The following is a 16,704-nucleotide window of genomic DNA, read 5'->3' on the forward strand; positions in this document are numbered from 1 at the left end:
ATCTGAAGTGCAATTTTTCACTTCAGACTTATTGGCCTTAAGTGCATGAAACAATTGGTTGCACTTCAACCTATTTGGCCTTAAGTGCATCACTTCAGACTAATTTTCTTTTAACTTCAGACCCGATAAATTTGAAGTTAATCGTAAAGTAGGTAGGCTTGCAAAAATTTTTCCAATGTGGTTATAGGTTCAACTGTGACCCCAATACCCGGGTATAGATGCAAAATCCCCGAAATTTTGAAAACTCATAAAAATCAAATAGCCATTCCAAGAATGTATGGAGCTTCCCACATTTGTGCATTAAAGGCCATGTTTTTCTAGCTTTCCAGATATGCAACATAAAATTTTACTGCAGTTTTATAGAATCAGGATAAGATTTAACATTCAAACACAGCTAAGGACACCAAATCAAAAAACTTACGTATAAAGTTATGCAAATCAAGTCAGATAATAGGCCTGACTTTTCCAAAACCAGTATGGACTTTCCTCTTACTATAAATTTGGATCAACAAAAATATGAGAAGCTGCAGTGCATTGGGAATGATTTCAATAACAGAGAGGGAAAGAATAAAGAATAAAGGAGAACTGGAATACAACAACATTTCAGATTAATTTACACTTCTGTGACACCTACAACTTAATAAACATGCATACTCTCTCCAAGCCGCGGTCTTTGCTCATTGTTTTGTGAGCGAAAGCTTGTTCTCCTAGCAAGGGCAGCACGCCCTGACACAGATACATTATACATATGCTACATTTACTAAGTTCCCTCATAAAACTACCGTTTTTCATTTACAGAATTTAATCTTCTTGATCTCTGGTCCAGCTCTGCCATTACTGCTGGTTCCTGCTTTTTCCTCTGTTTCGATATAGTAGTGGTTGTCATAAAGCCAACTTTATCAAAAGCAACCTGAACAAATGGTAAAGAAATGATTCACTACAGAGTTTAACCATCCTAAGAAATAGATCAACAAATGGCCATGCCACTAATGGAGCTGGTGGTCGTGTAGAAGACATATATGAATCAAAATTTTAAGAATATCATGTTATCCTTATGATCGAGCAAATCAATTCAGAATCATAAGTTATTTGTGCAACATTTATGTTAATTCATACCATGGATCAACATGAGCATAAGACAAGAATAGAGTTGAGAAAAGTTACCGTCAACAAGTCATCGGGATCAAAAAGGTGATGAGTGCTTCTTTGTATGATACTAATCACATCGCCGACATGATGTGCTACCAGCAACTCCTCTTCGTTCATCTACAGTCATATACAAATTGTAGACCTTGCTTAAAATTTGAAATTCACTTCTCCAGAACCAGGAGTACACACGACACAAATTTGAAAGAATATTACCTTGAAAATTGCCAATGCTACATGAAATAGAACCTTAGCACCTTCGTAGAATAGGACATCCCATACCCGCAAAGTTGTCTGAAATAAATTAGCAGACTCAAATTTAATAATCATTAACCAACTTTTCAGCAGGTGTTAGCACTTGGGTTTGGATAATCTATTTTATAGCAAAATTGGACACAAAATAGAAGACATAAAGAGAGAATTTTTTAACCTCAGAAGGCAAACTTTTGGAGAAGAGGCAAAGAAACCACTCAGTGCAAACAAGAGAAACATCAAATTCTAGAGCATCCAAATGAGCGGCTAGCCTGCATTTTTCCTCGTCAATTTCAGAAAACAGTCTATATTCATGCGGATCACTAACATCAGGGAAAAAATCAATTACAAAAAAGAAATGAAAAGAAGAGGAGCAAGTACCTTGGACATTTTTTAGTTAATAGATCCTTGAACACTCTTTGCTCAACATGGCATCCGGACAAGTTATTAGTATAACAATCACTAACCAATACATTCTCTAAAAGGACAGCAAGCATCCAGAATGCATCTTCTTCAGTTTTCATCACAAGCAATAACAATGCTGCAACATAGTTCAATCCCTGCAAACCAATCAACTCATTTAAATTAGTTTAAGGGAGATGTAGTCTCAAGTGATATATCAACTATTACAACAACAACAACAGAAAAAACCCAGTGTAATCCCACATGTAGGGTGTGGGGAGGGTGGTGTGTACGCAGACCTTACCCCTACCTTGTGAAGGTAGAGAGGTTGTTTCCGACAGACCCTCGGCTCAAGGAAGTGATATACCAACTATTATTGAAGAGAAAAAAAGAACTGCTTAATACCTGTTCCTACCTCTTTTTCTCTAAGTCAAGCACATTTAAAGCCATTTTATGTCTTTGATATTTTCTAACTTTTGAGAAAAAGTTGGATGCTTTAGGCAGTATGTTCGAGAAACTGGCTCTATTAAGCTAACTATATTAGACTTTGAATATTTGTTCCTTGAGGACAAATATATTAGTCTTTGATATTTGTACCTTGAGGAGTGCTATGTATCACTTCCACAATTAGACAGCACCGTTATAGCAACATCGGAAACAACAAATTCAGTTTGCTGTTACACTTTTTTTCCCCTTAAAAAGTAAAAGAGCTACACAACTGCATTATATTGATAAAACAATCCTTATCCTAATTGCCTGTCCTCAACTGTCAATTCTGTAGTAGCCTTAGTTAAATACCCTTTTTGCTCCTATTCAAGTCAAATCAAGGACATAGCTCTTGATTACAAGATAACGTGAGAAAATCAATTGGTATCCCTCTAAGACATGCATAATCTAACAAATAATAGATAAGTGGCTGTAAAAAGGGCAGCTAAATTTTTATAGACTGTAAAGCATGGCAGCATGGAGACTTGTATGTGAAAGAGATAAGAATCCAAAAATCTATCTTAGTAAGGAAAAAAATGAAGAATAATTCTACCTGGCAGTAGCCGACATCAGAATCTCGGAAAGAGTAGGCAACAAGAACCCGCCTAAGAGCAGCATGACCTTCAGGAGTGTCTAACCAGGGATGACCAGGAAAGGTTCGTGGGAGGTCCTGCAAGTAAAATGCACATAGATGAGATGGCAACATGTGGTGGTAACAAATTGTTGCTAAAATGTTTTTCTTTTTTCCCAAAAGTTGTTAGTAAAATGCAATCTCAAAATCTTCTACATTTCACTTCAAGCTTGTTAAAAAGCTAGTAAATAATCCTTGTTAAAAGGTACATAAGCCTTATGCAGGATTAGAAAAATAGAAAATGGGACATGCTCTGCGACTAATAAAAGGAACATTTGCCAAAAGAACTTCAAAACTACTGCAAATGAAAGCACTGAATCCTTGAAAATTGTAATAATAATCCTCCCTTAAAACATGCCTAAACTTTCAACACTTAGCACTAAACAAATGATTCATGGTATATTCAGAAATAACCGAATCCTAAAAATTGATCAACATAGTAGTTTTCCAGTTTCCACTGTGACTCAACAGACACATCAAGCACAGCTACATAAGAAGGTTAAAAGGTTACAATCCATGGCCTTTTTTCTTTTCTTTGTTCTTTTCGTTAAGGTGTTTAATTGGTTAAGACAAAAGAATCAGCATAAATGCTATTAGTACCAACTAAAGCTATTAGTTAAAGGAAAGAAAATTTTTACACTGCAGCTTATACCCCTTCACTAAAATTCTCTAGCTACATATCAGTCGTAATTACTCAAAATCATCAAAACAAATACTGGCATGATCTCCCTTCCCCTTAACCTTTGCTAATACCACAAAGAAATGCCGAATCATCTGAGTAATTAGGGTTGCAGCAAGTTAATCACGGCACCATGAATTTTCCATTCCACAATACTTTATGTTAGAAGATTTTTTCCCATACATTAGAAACTTTTAAACCACTTAAAATTGTTGTATTATATTGTATTTTTGAGTTCTCTAAATTAGCATATGGCATCTTCAAAATCTATCATAAGTTTCTAGAAGTCCCAAAATTTTGCCAATGCGACGCAACATTTCAGACGTTAAAAAGTCCCAAATATCTAACATTCAAAAAAAAATTTCCCCTGATCAGTTCGCACATCCAACATTCAACAATGAATTCTGCCCCAAAACGGGACATCCTAATTATCTTCAAGACATCCTAGTATTTCTATCTCTAACAAGATGACAAAGTTTGCATTTAGAGCATGTATCAGTATTACCACCAAAATATAGGTGTCAAAACCACCCAAAGGGGCTATCAACACATCAATTCTCAAGATACAGCTACAATAAGTCAAACCACAAACATTACTAATACCAAATAGCACACAAACACATGCGGCTACCAACAACAACAACAACCCGGTATAATCTCACAAGTAGGGTCTAGAGAGGGTAGTGTGTATGCAGAACTTACCCTACCCTAGGTAGAGAGGCTATTTCCAATAGATCTCGGCACAAGAAGGTGAAAAACACATGCAGCCAAACAAACCAAATATATCCTCTTAATATCAACAAGGGATAAAGGTAATATTTTGAGCAAGAAACTCACATGATCAATCTGCTTGGTGGCAGGTGTGACCTTATCCTCAACAGCCATGATCAAATCTTGGTAATAACTTTCAGGAACAGTGGATTTCTTCTTAGCTGCACCTGATAGTGAAAACCACACCTTAGGCCTTAACACAGGTGGGATTCCTTTCCTAATTAGCTTCTTCAGAGTAATTGCATTAACCAAAGTAGACAATTTAAGGGATGTTTTTAGGGTTGATGTAACTTGTGTTTGCAAATACCAATTTGCACCTTTGCTAGCTTCTAATGCCCACCACACCTTACCCTGTTCCCTAACTTTTTCCCTAACCTCATTTAGCACATTAACATCATCAACATTTCCTTCTACTGAAAACCCATATAGATCTTGGAATTTCACAGTTATATTTGCCCTTCTAGCATGAATACTTGGCCTCAAAATGTGAACTTGAGATTGGTATTCAAAGGCCAAATCTTTTTTACTTTGGGTTCCATACATTTTGTGGGAATTCAAGATTAATCAAAAGGATATAGGAAAATTGATGCAAGATTACAAATGGTCAACTTTTCAGACAAAATGAGAAAATCTAAGGCCTTTATAGAAATGAGTATCTGAGAATTTAGAAAAATCCCATTTTTGGAGCATCAGATTCTTGAAAAGAAACTGATTAAAAAAGGCAAATTTTGAAGCTTTGTACAGAAAGATTATGAATTAACATATGGATAAGGAAACTAAGCCTTAAAGAACAGAGGAGAGGGAAAAAATCAGATCTTTTTAGACTTTAACACCCGCAAAAATAAAGAGGAAGAAACTTATTAGGAACTTTGGATGATTGAAGGGGGGGATTCAAATGCAAAGAAAAAACACCCTTTCTTTGTAATCTTTATATTTGAGTGAATCAAAGATTTTTTTTCAAATATGAGGAAATTTTGAAAAGAAAAGATTTGGTGGCCTCAAAGTAGATAGAAGGAGAAGAAAAAGATAATTATTTAATACTTAGGGGTGAGAAACAAGTTATTCCGGATAATAAATTCATGATTTATTATTTCGGAATTAGTTATCCCTAAATTATTATATTATCCTCTCATAAGAATAAAAATAACACTACAATCTTGAAATAATTAATTTTAAAATTAATTATATCGTAATTTTATCCCGACAAAACGTAAGATAAATTCCTATCAAATTTAATTTGAAGATTAATTATTCATTATATCTTGTACCAAACAAGCTTAGAAATTTAATTTACCGTGACGTTATCACATTGAGAAGGTTTGTGGGGTGCCATGATGTTTAATGATTAATTTAAGGAGACAAGGTTTATTGTTTGCTTGGAGCCACTTACGCAAAGGGAACATTATTTATTATTTTTTATTATTAGTACCAATTTTTTCTGCATCTTCAGTGTATCCAAAATTATTACTTAAAATATAATGAACCTACACAAAACAAAAATATTTATTTTTATTCTACCCATAGAAAGAGAGCAAAACAAAAAGTGGCAGGCACACTCCGTACTTGATGGTTCTACAAACGTGACACCTCCTAGATATGGAAAATAAATAAATCTACAATTTATGACTATTCCAACCATAATTCTATAGGAAAAAAATAAAGAAATTGCAGCCTATAACATACTACTAGATATTACTCCAGTAAGAAATTTATTTTAAAATTCTTTCTTATCTTAACATATCAATTTAGCCAATAAAATCAATCCAAATACACTTAAATACGTAATGTTTTTCCTTATTTAAATGTTTAACTACATCAGTCAAATATCTTTAAAGTGTTTGTAATGTTGCTTCAACCAAAATCAATTCAAGACTCTACCATAATTGCAATTAATCCTCTTTATGTTTTTGATTCATTAATAGCTAGATAGTCAAAAATAATTTAACCACCCTGTATTATTATCTTTTACTTTTTCTTGAGTGAATGAACAAAAAAAGGTTCATTTCTTTTATTTCTCAATCATTTGAACAGAAAATCTGATTTTTTATTTTACAACATTTAGCTACATGAAATAGATATATGCAAAACAGATGTAAGATTGTACCGTACAAGATGGGGCCATTACTCATCAGTGTATATCATGTTTCATTATTAAGAAAGACAAATCCAAATAGATATCCATACTTTGATTAATGTGTCCACACCTACCTAATATAAAGTCATCCTAAAACATCATAACGTAATAATGCAATTATAGAGCTAGGACAGCTTTTGGGGAAAAAATTAAAAAAGATTCTAAAAGAAAATATGTGTAAAGTTACTGTTTTTAGAAAATATTTATCTTTTTCTCAAAAAAGTACGTCAGGGCAAATATTTTCCTGAAGAGATGCAAAACGGACACCCTTTACTTTTTCAAGTACAAGAGATAAAACGTAAATTCCAAGATGAAGGGGAAGATTTTAGGTTGTGCCTTACACAACTGGCACAATCTAAGGCCTTTACATATCCAAAATATTGTTTCACAAATTCTACTTATCAAACATAAGCAACCGTAGTTGCATGAGGCTAAAAGTAAAATTACTCAAGATTATAAAACGAAATTCACGATTATACATATACTTAATCTCAACTAGTTTAAGACAAAAACGCAGTTGTAAAGGGGTATGATATAGTTGATGCGTCAACTTGATTTAATCAGTTCATTTTGATAAAAGTATAAATTGGTCTATCCCGATTAACAAATCCTAACTTATTTATGCATCAACAGGGGAAGAGCTTACCGACTTCAAAGTTTCTATTTTTAATTTCATATTAAATAATCACCGGCATATAATATCATATGTATAGAGATGTAACACTCTACCTAAACTCTTAACCATACTGGCGCCTAATAGTAGATATTACTTGTGCCAAGTCGCCTAAAAGTCGTGTTTAAGAGTGGTAAAAAACAGTCTCTTATATAGGCACAAGGCCATTGTTTTTCTTTTTCCTCTTGGTTAAATAAATGCTAAGTGACATAAACTTTCTAAATAAAAAGACATCGCATTTGATAAAACTGTCCAGCTATTATTTCTGTCCTGCATTCATGCAAACAGTAGCTTCATTCTCAACTTATAGATCTCACGCGTTTAATAGCAAACAGAAGTTTGACAAATCTTTTTTCAAACCATAGTGCAAGACTGCTAGCCACAACGTTGGCTAAAATAAAGCCATAAACAGAACTTACTTTTTTATAAGGTAATGTGTCCACCAACGTAGTCACAAGACAACAATAACTACGCATCAATCCTAATCTAGCTCGGATCAATTATAAAATCTCTACTATCCGTGTCACTCCATCTAAACCCATCTCAATCCAATATTTGAAAAAAATAGGCTCTCTAGCACTAGAAGTTCAATACATTTTCTGCTTGGTTCTAAAGACACATCTAAGGAAAAACCAACAGAACTACAATAAAGATAATAAATTGAAAAATCAAAGAAATCAGAATGAAACTGGAGCGTCAAGGCAAGAAAGAGTTGGCTAAAACGTTTACTTTAAGCAAGCTATAGCCCTCAAACCCCCATTCTTTCTTCCACTTACTCGCACCTGTATTTGATTATTGGGACGGGGCAGGACGGCTTTTGTTTACCTCACCTGGTCAACCATAGTTTTAAAGCCTAACAAAACTCTTGTTCCAGCTGGGCTTTCTGGCTAATTATATCAGTATCAGTTTCAGTATCAGATGGTTGAAGTAAAAAGCAAGCAAGAATTCGTTCCTCCAAAGCCAAACGAGTTTGATAAAGCAGCTTTAATGGCCATCTCCTTTGAAGTAGTCAAAGGCATGAAACCGCCATTAAAAACTGGATCTGATTCAGAAAGGTTCAGGGTCAAAGGTGCGATGCCCTGCAAATAAACATCAAAGCGGTTAGCGGCTCATTCATGAAATAGAAAGAATTAGAGTTACCTCATCAAGTCTAGAAAGAAGCATAACGCTAGCAATAGTTAAAGCATGCATCTACTGCCTTGACATTTATCCCAATTTAACTAGCACTTTTGTCATCTACATATATCTCAGAGGTAAAGATGCAACAAGTTTATTTGATTTACAATATAATAACCAAAGATCACATCCTGATCGTTTCTCTGTTCTGTAGACACTTGCCAGCGGAACCTTTGAAGCCCCATTAAAAGTAATTCTCATGTTTGACAATCATGAAGTACTTTCGTTTTCTCACTTTTTCTTTTTGGAATGACCTTCAGTTTATTTCTATCGGTATCACTTTTCTTGTTAAATATAACATGGATGCTGAACATGAAGGCATTAAAAGGAAACAATTCGGTAAAACCAGGAAAGAGTCAGCACAAGTACAGATATCGCCTGCCCATCACAATCGTGTCAACTCATTCTACAATTTGTTAACTTATCCAATTTGCTAAGCTTAGGGTAAGGTGATCATTCAGCTGAAGACTCTTCTCATAAGATGCTCATTGTGATGCCCTAATGGACTCTTTATTACAACTCCTAATTAACAACATCGGGAAGCAACCAGTACATTTGACATTTACCCAAGAAAAAGAAGAGTACATTTCACATAGGTCAATGACCTGTTTGAATTCCAACTCCACATTGAAGTGCTTAAAATATGGTTTAGTCAAATGACCAAAGAAGATCATATTTCCACAGTTTTATCTTCTGTCTAGTAGAAAGAATAACATAATTGCATCAAATTCCAAAAGTTCCCAAGCCAAGATGAAAGGAAGCTCTTGTTAAAAATCCTTCTAATAAACATTCAACAGTATAAGTGTATAACATGCAATGGACTGAACAGAAGTGTTTCAGGAAATTACAAACCAAATATACTTAAATATATCAGACATTATCCAGCAGAAATATAGATATTGTACAGACTACTAATGTAAGACCAGATACAAAAAGATCTTCATGGGATGAATATCCAAAATAAAATGAAATTCAGGCATGTACCAGCAGACATTTGATCGAGTGTGAAGATCATCAAATGTAAGGCTCATGCGATTAGGTCTTGTGTAATATAAATGAAAGCATCATCTTACATGGTGTATTGCCAAGACAGTAAAAATTGCTTCAACAGCTCCAGCGGCTCCGAGAAGATGACCGATGGCACCCTGATGTTTTGGGTAAAAGTTCAGCAGAGTTCACAGAGAAGGAGAAAAAATACATCTCGCAATGTCAAAATTACATATAACTTGCTAATTTATGACAAAAAGAATAATATGCTAGTATCCACTAATAACCACAAAGTAAATGCAGAAAAATTCAACAAGATGATAGTACGCTGAAAGCACAAGAACGGTTTTTTTCTGATGCAGAACCAAAGTCTCCTTCAGCTCTGGTACATAGGAGAACTGGGACTTCTTATTATACTCTACATATAAGAGTTCGAACTTGGTTGAACACCCAATTATGATTACCTTCGTAGAGGACAAGGACAGAGCCCCTGATGTAGCATGATCGGAGAAGACATGTTTTATTGCATTGGCTTCTGCTGCATCACCTGAGCAAGATATTTCAGCAACACATAAAAAAATGTCAAATTTCTGTTTGCCATTGAGGGCAAAAATTTTGAATCATGACAGAGCACCTTCATGTTTGCAAAATCATTACCAAGGGGTGTAGATGTAGCATGAGCATTTATGTAATCCACTTGACTAGGATGAAGACCAGACTGCCCAGGACATGAAGAAAAGAAAGAAGCGTTAGGTAAAAATCATCTACATATTGAATGTGATAAATTAGAACATCAACTCTCTGATAAATTAGAAAGCCAGAAGGTCTCCCCTCTAAGTAGCATGAATAACAGAAAAGTCTTGATCTCCTTTCTGAAACTGTATACAACACTATAAGTTTCTGAGTTTCAACCATATCCTCCATTCAGGATTGATAGGTCATGTATGTTCATGTCACAAAAGATATTAAAGTTCTGTAACTCCTTTACCTGTCAAACAAGTGATATCATACAATAAAAAGCACAATGCTCAACCAACTACAAGAAGTAAAAGGAGCAAAGCTTTCTTTTATCTACTTATAAGGATGCTGAATATGAAGGCAAACAGAAGCAAGTTGTTTAAAACTAGGAAAGAGTCAGCATAAGCACAGATTTCTCTTCCATTCCACCATTCCAGTGTAAGGTGGTCATTCAGCTGTTGACCTCTTCAATTATGATGCTCATTGTAATGCTCTGGTGGACTGTTTACTTACAACAACTCCTAATTTAAAACATCACCAGTACATTTGACCTTTACCCAGGAAAAAAAAAGTGCCTTTGACATACGTCGTGGAATACACTTGTAACAATCACTTACTTCCTTTTCTTTCTCTTAATTGTACTTGGCCCAAATTAATCTCATGCAAGAGAGAAGCTAAAGGCTGATATAGTTACTCCCTCGGTTAGAATTCATGTGAAACAGTTTAACTAACACAGATATTAAGTTGTTAATTTGACATGTAAGAGTTACATGTGGCAGCAAAAGTATATTTTTTTTGTTTTGATAAAGTATGATGATTCATTGATTGGCATCAAGAAGATGCAGAGATTACAAAAGCGAACATGCTACCTCCAAATACAGGATAATAAAATAAGTCTGGGAGCTAGCCAAAAAAGATCCAAATCTAGTGAGATCACTATTAGTCTAGAGTGAGGGAGCTCACAAAATCTAAAAAGACAGTAGAATTATTTACAAAGGTCTGTTTGGACCAAAAAAAAGATTATTACCACAGCTAATAAAGAGTTAATTTAATGTAGGTAACAATGTAATGATGTAAAATTCAATTGCTTAATGAATTTGAATTCTTGAAACATGTGAAAGTTTTATAGAATGTCTCAGTCTATTTGCTACTACTTCTTTCGGCTACTGAATATTTTGTATGTCCATCTGCTATTGATGCAGGAGCATATAAAACCCTTGGCTTATTCCACGCAAAAGCAATTGACTATGTTTGGCAACTACTCAAATCGAGATACACTGGGAACAATCTCAACCCTATTTAGTAATCCTAGTCTTCCAATAAGAGAGGAACATTTTCATATATTTGTTTATGTTGATTTTGTCATGGATAGATGAGAATAGAGAAAATTGATGTGGACAACTAGGAAATTGGTAGCGGCAATGCTGAATACTTATAGTACGGAAGAACTATGGAAGATGAGAAAGAAAGGAATCTGTCCTTTCAACTGCTTGACTATTATAATCTTTGAACAAAAGATGCAGAAAGAGGTTAAAGCATTGTCTACAGAAACCGAGAAACTCAAAGAATGAATGTTAATCTGATTTTAAGAACTAGAGGAGATACTTGTACGTCATGCATAGTGGCAAACTCGGAGCCAGTTCAAAATCATTTACCCTGGATTTTGAACACATAATTGATTATAATTTAGTGGGACCTAAGAAATGACGGAGGTCAACATAAACATCACCTGCTTCAAAGCACGTGTCATAGCTAAAACTGCACCTCTTCCACCAATATTTGGTTGTGTAATGTGATGTGCATCACCTAAGCAAAATAAATAGGTAATATACAATTACAAGCTGAAGCATAATGAAGGGATGAATGAAAGGAGATCAGATTTAAAATGTGAATATAACCAAAACTAACCTGATGTTCCATAGCCACGCAGCTCTGCGTATATTTTTGCTCCTCGTTTTCTTGCATGCTCCAGTTCCTTGGGACATCACACCACATGTAAGATGAGATTATAGCCGAAATGATGCTGACGAGCAAAACTAGTAAACAGAATGAGGGAGTGGATTAACTCAGTGACCTATATATCAGTGACGATAAAAAGATCAAACTGAATAGCCAAGGAGGTTTTTCACGGTTATAACTTCAGGGTGGGGCAACAACCCAACTACTGTATTGTGAGGAGATAACCCCCTCCTCCTTACTATCTGAAATTCTGAACAGCCAAACTCACCTCTAACACCACGACACCAGAACCCTCACCTATCCTGCACTTCAAAATGAGGATGAAATACAAAGGTGAATCGGAATGAGTTTAGATATAAGGATGCACATTACCTTCTTGAAAGTATGGATATTACTTACACAAATCCATCACGACCACAATCAAATGGCCTGGAGGCTTCCTGAGGTGTTGAATTATACTTGGTAGTCAATGCTCTTAACCTAAACCAAAAACGGAAATGTATGCATCAAAAGATAAATAAAACACAGAGATGATGCGCTAGGGGTTTTAAATAGAGAGCCACACATCCATAATCAAAGTGGGCCTTAATAGACGACGAGGTTTGTAAATACATAGGTTATAATACCATAGACCAACATTTTAGGTGTACCTACAAAATCCAGCAATAGATAAAGCATCAATGCTGGCTTCTGTCCCGCCTGCAACCATCACATCTGCATCTCCAAATTGAATCATCCTGGCAGCATCACCAACTGAATGAGCTCCAGTGGCACAAGCTGTCACTGCAGCATGGTTTGGTCCCTATTCAAATTCAAGAATAAAATAGGCATTATTCTTTAGCACGTTGTGTGTACACTTAGATCTAGCACAAAGAAAAAGGCAAGGAGGTTCAGTCTAGTTGCATAACCCTTTAAATTTATTCATAAGCAACAAAAAGTTACCCCAAAAATGCAGATTGCTAAAGTAGCTACTAAAACTGAAGCATGCATGTCATGCTGCAGTGATAGCTTGTGCCACAAGATCGCACTTGAACACCATGAATTAGGAAACCGGATGCAAAAAAAGAGAGTGTCCCTTGTCAACAGATACACAACAGCATTCTCATGATTTATCCTACATAATTTCGCAAGTTTCAAGACATCGTAACCTTTAATTTGACATTTCAATCAACCTTACTTTTCGACAACATCTATAGTATTTTTACTACAAAGAATAAAACACAGAAGTTCATTAACTTTGTATCCAATCTGATGGAGTATCTGCTTCTTTTTCCTTTGTAGACCACATTTTTCTGTTATCTCAATTATCAGTTGAGATTAAAATAGTCACATAACAGTTGGTCCAAGCATAGAGCAATAAGATGGAAAACAATAAACTAGATCTGAATTCCTGATCATCAAGCTTCTCAAATTCTTTGGATATAAAAAACTTCCATACATTTCCACAAGGCGAATTACTACTACATACATACCTGAAATCCATACTTCATGCTTACATGACCAGAAGCCATGTTGATCAATATCCGTGGAATGAAAAATGGACTAAGCCGTCGTACATTCTGGTATCAAAAAGTAGATTGTCAGTAGTAATTGCACCACTTCCGTATATTTATGGTTCACTTCCAGCAATTTAGTGCCAATCTACCAGTAGGAAACGACAACATAGGAATACATTCATTTCCTTGTTTGAAGGGGATAGCCTCATATTTCACCATCACTCAACAAGATAAAGCGATTAACCAACCTTTTCACATATCATTCTTGATGCTTCCAATATGTCACTGATACTTCCAGTTCCAGCACCTAAGGAGACTCCCTGATGTAGTTCCTCTTAGACACCAATGAAAAGCAAAAAGAATTGACATTCTGACATCAAGACAATAATAGGTTATACCGTCTGTTCCTTCTCATCCTGCTCAGTAGGCATCCAATTAGCATCTTTAAGAGCTTCATCTGCAGCACACAGTGCATATCCTATAAATCTTGCGATTGATCTATGCTCCTGTCAAAGATAGATATCACAAGGCAGTTATGGGACCATAGTGAGGTGTTATACAAAAGAAGCTTTAGGAGAAAACTGTTATTGCTAATAGTGCCAACATAGGGTAATATATCACAAATCTTAGCACCCTTACTTCATTTGTATGTTGTCCACAGTAGAAAAATTTTATCTCAAAGGATTTTTCTTTTCCATCTTCACCCATTGGTATTTCCTAATATACCAATTATCAAAAAAGAATAATGACTACTGTTGATGCTCAATGTAATCCATGCATCACTAAAATATATAACGTGCCACGCAGGTTCATCAATTCTTACTAGTGATACTAAAATGCTCTATCTATGATATAAATTGAGGGCAAGTGGGCAACAACATTTAATTGAATAACGGAGAAAATAGAAAAAGAAAGAGATGAAAAATATTAGGAATAAAAGAATCACACTCCTTTTTCTTTTTGTTGAACGAGAAACTAGAGTCAGACTTAGTAAAAGTAAGAAGAAAAGAAGGATCAATTCTGGGGCGCCCGAACCATTCTTAAGACCGCCAAGCTCTCTCGAATGAATTCGACTCTTTCTGTTTTCGAGCTACACCGGGGGCAAAATCTTTTCCCCACCTGTCTCTGGTAGCAATCCGGTCTCCAGTCGATGGTACTATTTAAACGAGAATGCAGTGTCGTCCAGCGCCTTTTTATAAATCTTTTATATCGTGACACAAAAGTAATTTCAGAATCTACTTGTAATATGCTGCGACAATTTTAATTTTGTGTCATGTGCTCATCTTCCAAGCAAAAGATGCTCCAAATAAGACACATTTTATAATTTGCATTTCGAAAACGAAGGCTTTTGTTTTTCTTCTTATCTGAAAAGGCTGATCTAAAACATGTCATGTATCACATGTAAGTTGTAAAAGAGTTCCGAAAAAATAAATTATGACGAATGAGATATTTTGTTGAATTGATGAAGTGGGTTGAGAAACTAACAAAGCTATGATAGCAGAATCGCTAGGAGTACGGGTGATAGGAAGGGGTGAGCCACAAGGTATGGGGCAAGATAGAGGAAGTGGACGAGCTAAAGGTTTCGAGGAATAATGAGTTTATAACAAGTGGCATTTTACATTTTCAGTAGAAGACTTTGTTCTATGACATTTCTATACAATCAACTATGATTAATATAGTGTGATTGAAGGTTAGGAAGTACCTTAGTGTTTAACCACAGCTGCTCGTCGAATTCACCTGAATTAGAGCCACAGGGCACAATTGCAGCAACTTTAGAAGTCAATTGATCAAATGTATACGACTTAACTTCTGGGTCAAAACCATTCATCTTCAAATCATCAGGGGATATTGCTCTTACACCGCATTCCCCTTCTATTAGCCTCTTCCATGTGGTTTCCACACCACATCCCAGGGGAGTCACCATCCCTAGACCTGAAACAAAACCACCAACCAAAACACTCGGGGTTTATAACCACCTGCAGACTACCACCTGTAAGTCTGCAGAATCGTCATAGAAATTTTTGTTTCAGCATCCACAAATTCCGCACAATCAGACTAAAAATATAAAATGGAAAGCTAAACCATCTGGCTAGAGATGATATTACTTTGAGGATATCCAAGGATATGCTATCTAGACACATCATGCTTATTCTGCCATTCGGCTGTTCTAATCGTAGTACGTAACATATTTGACACCCATGTATAATTCTAATCTGTACTGAAACAACGAGTAGTTAAAAAACAGTTTTTTTTTCTAAACCACATAGCAATTCTAAAGTTATGGTTCATGTCCGAAGTTTCTAATTGATCAATGTAACTTTAACTGGTTACAATAGATTATTTACTTTGTTTTCTAGATTTTTTTTTTTTTGGGTGTAATTGTTTTCTAGATTACTTAACCAGACTTACTAAAGACAGTTACTTGCAAGTCAGCGGTGTTTAAAACGAACTTTTGTAAAAGACAACAAAAAAGTCAATTAAAACCCATTTTGTTGATTTGAATTTATTGAAATTAAACCAATTTTGAAGTCAAAATGAAGCGAAAGGAGAAACCTGCAATCTTATACACGTAACCGAGTAAAAGAAAGAGTTGAGGAATAGGGTTTTTTTTTGTAAGAATACCAGTAACAACAACTCTGCGAAGAGGGGAAGCATGATGAGGAGGAGGGGCAAAGGAAGTGAATGAGCTGAACCGATGGAAGTGAAGTCGGCGAGGGATGAGTTGTAGCCATTTTCTTCCCCTCATTGCTTCTCCCAAACTTAGCTCCTTTGCTAATGGACTACTATTTACTTCCCGCTCTATTCCTACTACTCTCTCAGTTTACACTTTTCTACTTTTCTTGGACTTACATTTATTTTGCTTTTTTGTTCATATAGAAAAAGCTTTTATATATTTAAAAATATTTAGTTTTTAATTTTTTTTCCTTCAATATTTTCATCATTAACTTTTTTGCTATTGTATTTTTCAAACTTATTTAAAAATCTTTTTCTTGAGTCGAGGATCGATCAAAATCAACTTATATACCTCATGTAAGGTAGCGGTAAAATATGCATTTTACTTGTATGGGCCAAAATTACCCGAGTTAGGTTACAGCCAAATCAACATTAGGAGAACCTTCAAAGGGTACCACGCACCATTGACATGAATTCTATTGAACTATATGTATTTATGTA

General features: G+C 35.2%; 2 protein-coding genes across 3 annotated transcripts; both read right to left on the reverse strand.

The window, feature by feature from the left end:
• Positions 1-572: 572 nt before the first annotated feature.
• Positions 573-5,350, reverse strand: LOC107767759 (uncharacterized). The gene is made up of 7 exons (XM_016586853.2): positions 4,434-5,350; positions 2,840-2,956; positions 1,780-1,958; positions 1,577-1,670; positions 1,363-1,440; positions 1,165-1,266; positions 573-910 (listed from the first exon to the last, which is right to left on the reverse strand). The coding sequence occupies exons 1-7, from the start codon at positions 4,908-4,910 to the stop codon at positions 779-781; spliced, it is 1,179 nt and encodes a 392-aa protein (XP_016442339.1). The 5' UTR covers positions 4,911-5,350; the 3' UTR covers positions 573-778.
• A 2,211-nt stretch (positions 5,351-7,561) lies between these two features.
• LOC107767758 (3-oxoacyl-[acyl-carrier-protein] synthase, mitochondrial) lies at positions 7,562-16,364 on the reverse strand. 2 transcript variants are annotated; one of them, XM_016586851.2, is made up of 14 exons: positions 16,153-16,364; positions 15,233-15,462; positions 13,929-14,036; positions 13,779-13,850; positions 13,507-13,593; positions 12,685-12,836; positions 12,434-12,514; positions 12,303-12,336; positions 11,984-12,050; positions 11,805-11,881; positions 9,995-10,055; positions 9,802-9,884; positions 9,424-9,495; positions 7,562-8,253 (listed from the first exon to the last, which is right to left on the reverse strand). In XM_016586851.2, the coding sequence occupies exons 1-14, from the start codon at positions 16,274-16,276 to the stop codon at positions 8,089-8,091; spliced, it is 1,413 nt and encodes a 470-aa protein (XP_016442337.1). In that variant the 5' UTR covers positions 16,277-16,364; the 3' UTR covers positions 7,562-8,088. The 2 variants fall into 2 exon arrangements, with proteins under 2 accessions (XP_016442337.1, XP_016442338.1); XM_016586852.2 differs by having other exon boundaries at positions 15,233-15,528; positions 16,153-16,292.
• Between the last annotated feature and the right edge of the window lie 340 nt (positions 16,365-16,704).

The sequence above is a fragment of the Nicotiana tabacum genome, chromosome 10, assembly GCF_000715075.1.
Source record: "Nicotiana tabacum cultivar K326 chromosome 10, ASM71507v2, whole genome shotgun sequence".
NCBI classification, from domain to species: domain Eukaryota; kingdom Viridiplantae; phylum Streptophyta; class Magnoliopsida; order Solanales; family Solanaceae; genus Nicotiana; species Nicotiana tabacum.